The 6,145-nt window shown below is 43.7% G+C and overlaps 1 protein-coding gene across 2 annotated transcripts in view; it reads left to right on the top strand.

Moving 5' to 3' along the window:
- SHC3 (SHC adaptor protein 3) overlaps positions 1-6,145 on the top strand; it is a 167,458-nt gene that overhangs the window by 120,584 nt on the left and 40,729 nt on the right. For both annotated transcript variants that reach the window (XM_032260413.1, XM_032260412.1), the window contains one exon: positions 1,093-1,219. In XM_032260413.1, coding sequence (XP_032116304.1) covers positions 1,093-1,219 — 127 coding nt within the window. The remainder of the gene's footprint in view (positions 1-1,092; positions 1,220-6,145) is intronic.

The following is a 6,145-nucleotide window of genomic DNA, read 5'->3' as shown; positions in this document are numbered from 1 at the left end:
GTGGACGCCTGCGGGAGGGCACTGTGGACGTGGGTCTGGAAAGCAGAGATATTTTCCAGTACCCTGGAGAAAAAGTACCACTTTGTTCTGAGGCAGAGGCTGGACCTCTTCTCTCCGAAGATTTTCCACAGACAATCCCGCAGCCTTGCCACTAGGACAGCATGTCCTTGTGTAACAGCCGGTGCCTGCTTCGAGCACAAGGACTGCTCCAGGCCTCACCACCAGCCTCGGAGTGGCCTCATTTTGACCCACCGCCACCCCTAACTTCTATCGACTCTTGACACAAACCACTTTTCTGAGAATCTGCATGAATATCCAGTCTCAAATTTGTGTAGATGCATGTGTTATGTTGTTGGGATGGACAAACTGATCATGAATATCTCTTTATACTCATCTTCAAAGGTTTGCTTATTGTTCTGAGTGGCCACATATGGGGGTCAACACTTTACCCCCACTAAGAAGTAAGTGAACAGCTTGCTTTAAGTCCACTGAATAAATCAAGATTCATTCAACAGATGCTGGTTTCAGCCCATTTTTTTTCTTTCTTTTTTTTTTTATTGCATTTTAGATTTTGGGGTACATGTGAAAAACATGCAAGATTATTGCATAGGTGCACACGTCGCAGTGTGATTTGCTGCCTTCCTCCGCATCACCTATATCTGGCAGAAATGTCAGCCCATTTTTTAAGGCCTCATGGGTTTAAAGGGACCTGGTTCATGCCAAGATTAGGCTCTTTGTCGTGCTAAAGTCTCCTAAACAACTTTCCCCTATTGACGTCAGAATTGATGCTTAATAGACTCTAAAGAATTTGAAGGCCATCAAATTTAACTTGAAAATTCTTTAATTTTTTTTTAACAATGAAGCCTATAATGTTGTAGACAATAGGCTATTAAGAAATGCATGCCTACTGTGAAATGTTTTAGCTGTAGGATTCCCTACCCAGGGATAAGCCTGCAGTTGGATCTCCTAGGACATATAATGGAAGAAGCATGCACCTCGCTGTCCCTCTGTCCTCAGCAAGGGCTCTTTGTAGAGGATCCCGGGGAGCATCAGTGTCTATCTCTAATAGGCCCATGTCACTTCCTTTCCCAGCTTGTCACATTTTGGAATGCTGCGATGGGCTGGCCCAGGATGTCATTGGCTCCATAGGACAAGCCTTTGAGCTCCGGTTTAAGCAGTATTTGCAGTGTCCTACCAAGATTCCTGCTCTCCATGACCGGTGAGTAGTGCTGTGACACCATTTGCAATAGCCTCTGTGGGTTTTATGACCTTTCCTCTTAAATCCACGTCCCTGAGCCGTGCTCTGGACAGGCACAATTAATCACAGGGCTTCCTGGGCTTGGAGACACCTGGTCGGTGCCGGGATATGGCAAAGAAAACCAACAGATGGAAGCCAACATATGGATGATGCTTTGAATGTGTAGAAAAACATTTTCTTGAAACTATAGTGACAGTCGCCAAGGTTACCGAGAAGCGACTTCATTATAATTTTTTTTGTTCTGTTTCCTCTGCAGCCATGTGATGCTTCCATATGTTACCTCTTTGGGTCTGTGTCACCACCGGTTCTATGTGTCCCATTGTCCTTGTCGTCACGATTAGCCAAAGTCGTGCTACAAGAAATCCCCTCCGTGAGGCACTGTGCTAGCTACCGGCATAGTTTCCGCTTCACTGGTCTTTGCAGCTTAACAGCTTGGTAGTTTGTTTACCTTCCCTGTGGCCCTGGGCAAGTTCTGTAAACTCTCTGCATCTCCGCAGCTTTATCTGTGAAATAGGAATAAGAGTGGCGCCACAGGTTTTTTTTTTCTTTTTAAGTGTTCAACAAAATAGTGACTGTGAACAGGAACTGGGAGATGTTTAGTTTATTATAAAAATGTTCAGGTTCCATCACTGATTTGTCTTAGGTTGTAAGAATATTCCACACAGCATCAAGCATTAAAAGAAAAGTAATATGGGGGATATTGTCGTTCAATATTCTGTCCTTGATTGAACTTGCATAATGAAAATCTATTCTAATGGTGTGTTCACTCTAAATAAAACTTTACTGTTCCTAAATTTACTCTATACTTTTTTTTCAAACTTCTAAAGCCTCAATCTATGGTTTAGTCCTAGAGGCAGACCTTTGCTTTCGTGATTATGAAGGCTTCTTTCATCGTCCTTCTCAATCTTTGCCTTTCTTCAGAGAGACTTTTCATTTCTTTTCCTCTTTCCCTGGAAAATTCCCTTTAAGACATTCATTTTGGAGGGGACTCTGAAGGACCCGCTTTTTTCATGTTGTTAGAAACTTCACTCCAGAGGCTGAAAATGCTAGAATTCAATTCTCCCTTTTGGCCATCACATTTAAAAAAAATAAGAAGAAAGAAACTTCAGCAAGCTGGGACAGGACGATGTGTATAGAAGAATTAGAGGCAGACACTGGCAGCAACCCAAATGTAGGTAGGAGAGAGGGGCAACAAGTGTTTTATTTTGTGTATAATGGTACATCGTAGTCAATAAGAATTCACCAATATACATGTACTACCAGCGTAAATCTTAAAATTTATAATGGAATAAAAAAGAGCAAGTTACGAAAGGATACGAACCATTTATGAAAATTTTAAAAACATAAATGATTGCATATATACTATATGGATAAATACGTGTGTGGGAACAGTATGAAAACATGCACAAGCCTGGGCACAGTGGCTCACGCCTGTAATCCTAGCACTTTGGGAGGCCGAGATGGGTGGACCACCTGAGGTCAGGAGTTCGAGACCAGCCTGGTCAACATGATGAAATCCCATCTCTACTAAAAATACAAAAATTAGCTGGGCATGGTGGTACACGTCTGTAGGCCTAGGTACGTGGGAAGCTGAGGCAGGAGAATCACTTAAACTTGGGTGACAGAGGTTGCAGTAAACCGAGACTGTGCCACTGCCCTGCAGCCTGGGAGACAGAACAAGACTCCATTTCAAGAAATCAAACACACAAACAACAACAAAAAGTGCACAAATATTAGACACGTCTCCAGAATATCTGAGGACAGGGCAGGGGTCCAGGTGTATGGGTTGCGTTTCACTGTGTTTGTCACGCATATCCCCCACCCCCAGCAACATTTCTAATACAAATGTTCCAATACACACAAAGAACTGTATAGCCACTATCTAGCTTCTACCATTAACATTTCACTGTTAATATCACATATCTATGTATCCATCCAATTAAATCTGACAAATTTTATTTAAAAAGGAAACGTGTAATTGATAATAAAAGAAAAATTTCAGCCCAGTTAAATTTAAAGGAATTTTATTGGGCAATGAACAATTAGTGCATCGGGCAGCGTTCCCAGCCAGGGTAGGCTTGGGGACTCCAGCCCAGCCATGTGGTGGAAGAAGATTCCTGAACTGAAATAGGAAAGTGACTTACAGAAAATTGAAGTGCGGTTCAGAAGCAGCTGGATTGGTTACAGCCCGGCGTTTGCCTTATTTGAACACAGCTCAAACAGTTGGTTACATTTGATTGGCCAAAACTTGGTGATTGACACAAGAGTAGACTACCGTCTGTTTACACCTCCAGTTGTTATAGTTCAAGATGTACAGAGACACTTTTAAGCCAAATTTAAATATGTAAAGAGGCAGCTTGAGGCTAAACTTGACTTAATAGTTCAAAAGGTTAACACTTATTTAATCTCCACGGAGAATGCATGTTTCATATTAATTACTATGCTTTCCTTTATTTCTGAACTGTTGTGTAAAAGCCAGATAAATGCTATTAAGATAATACATCAGAAAAATAAATGGAGGGAGTTAAACTGCTATACTCCTCTGGCAGTGTACGTAAAGTATGAAGTTCTGTACGTGTTCCTATATAGCGAAGTCTGAAGGACTTGGGGGAAAGAAAATGTAATAGACAGGATCTTATGCACTGAGAAAAATGTCACCTCCAAATCAAGTATTGGCATATCATTTCTAAAGCAGAACAGTGACAAGGGGCCTGTAGCTGTAGCTTCATACTATCGGTGACCTGACACCCGCTTCACCTTATCCTGCAGTGGCCTCTGGTGTCCGCAGCCTACTGTCTGACAGCAGGGCAGTGGGGACCTCTTGGGCTTGCTCAGCCTTCCATTCCAGCTCTACTCCTCCAGCTGGAGGCAGCCTGGGAGCATATGAGAACCCACCTTGCATGTAGCCTTTCCAGCCCAGTTCTCTGGGGAACTGATCTGAGACGGATCTGGCAGGTTTTCCTCCTGGGATGCTGAGATCTCAGGGGCCAGCAAAGCAGGAGCTTCTGTTTCGGAAAAGTTCTTGGGTTTTCTATTCAATCCCTCAGGCCATGAGTCTCCAAAGTGAAAAACATTTCCTGGCGGTATTAGGATTTGATACATTCAGCTTTGTTGCTTTGGGGGAGACATCCATTGCCCATCTTCAACTGGAAATTAAAAAAAGCACTTTTGTTTTGTTTTTGATACGGAGTCTTGCTCTGTCACCAGGCTGGAGTGCAGTGGCGCAATCTCGACTCACTGCAACCTTCGCCTCCTGGGTTCAGGAAATACTCCTGCCTCAGCCTCCCAAGTAGCTGGGACCACAGGCACGCGCCACCATGCCCGGCTAATTTTTTTTTGTATTTTTAGTAGAGACGGGGTTTCACCTTGTTGGCCAGGATGGTCTTGATCTCTTGACCTCGTGATCCGCCTGCCTTTGTCTCCCAAAGTGCTGGAATTACAGGTGTGAGCCACCACGCCCGGCTGCCCCTTTTTTTTTTGAGGCAGGGTTTCTTTCTTGTTGCCCAGGCTGGAGTGCAGTGGCACCATCTTGGCCAATGGCAACTGCTGCCTCCCCGGGTCAAGCGATTCTCCTGCCTCAGCCTCCCGAGTAGCTGGGACTACAGGCGTGCGCCACCAAGCCTGGTTAATTTTGTATTTTTAGTAGAAACGGGGTTTCTCCATGTTGGTTAGGCTGGTCTCGAACTCCGGACCTCAGGTGATCTGCCCAGCTTGGCTTCCCAAAGTGCTGGGATTACAGGCGTGAGCCACCGCACCCAGAAAAAATAGTACTTTTTGTAATCCCAGCACTTTGGGAGGCCGAGGAGGGTGGATCACGAGGTCAAGAGATCGAGACCATCCTGGTCAACATGGTGAAACCCCGTCTCTATTAAAAATACAAAAAACCAGCTGGGCATGGTGGCGCGTGCCTGTAATCCCAGCTACTCAGGAGGCTGAGGCAGGAGAATTGCCTGAACCCAGGAGGCGGAGGTTGCGGTGAGCCGAGATAGCGCCATTGCACTCCAGCCTGGGTAACAAGAGCGAAACTCCGTCTCAAAAAAAAAAAAAAAAAAAAAAAAATAGTACTTTTATATAAATGGATTTTGGGCCAAGTGTGGATTACAAGATTACGCCTATAATCCTAGCACTTTGGGAGGCCGAGGTGGGTGGATGTTTGAGCCCAGGAGTGTGAGCCCATTCTAGGCAACATGGCAAAACCCCACCTCTATTCAAAGTACAAAAATTAGCCGGGTTCAGTGGCGTGTGCTGTAGTACCAGCTACTCAGGAGGCTGAAGTGGAAATATGGCTTGCCTGGGAGCAGAGGTTGCAGTGAGCCGTGATTGCACCACTGCACTCCAGCCTGGGTGACAGAGCGAGACCCTGTCGCAAAAAATCAATCCGTCAGTCAATCAGTGGATTTTTTAGTATAGTCTGATTTTTCTTGGAGGATTTTCCTTGCAGAAATCCAAGGGCATTTCAACACAAAAACAAAAAAGACATTGAAAAACAAATCAAATGCCACTGACGCCATTTGTTATTATTTTTTAAATTGATAATTCATATATAATAAATTGCCCTTTTAAAGTTTACAAATTCAGTAGATTTGGTATATGCAAAAGTTGTACAATTATCACCATTAATTCCAGAACATTTTCATTACCCGCCAAAGAAACTCTACATTCATCAGCAATACTCCCCATTCTCCACCGCCCGCTTTCCAGGCAACTACGAATCTACTTTCTGTCTCTATGGATTTGCCCATTCTGGACATTTCATAGAAATGGAATCATACTGTATGTGTCTGGCTTCTTTCACTTAGAAGAATGTTTTCAAGATTCACTCATGTTATTGGATCTGTCAGTATTTCTTTCTTTTTAGAGCTGTTAATATTTGAGTGTATAGATATA

Source organism: Sapajus apella, unplaced genomic scaffold (assembly GCF_009761245.1).
Source record: "Sapajus apella isolate SASKATOON/1434 unplaced genomic scaffold, GSC_monkey_1.0 scaffold118, whole genome shotgun sequence".
Classification (NCBI taxonomy): domain Eukaryota; kingdom Metazoa; phylum Chordata; class Mammalia; order Primates; family Cebidae; genus Sapajus; species Sapajus apella.
This window is presented reverse-complemented; position numbering and strand designations above follow the sequence as displayed.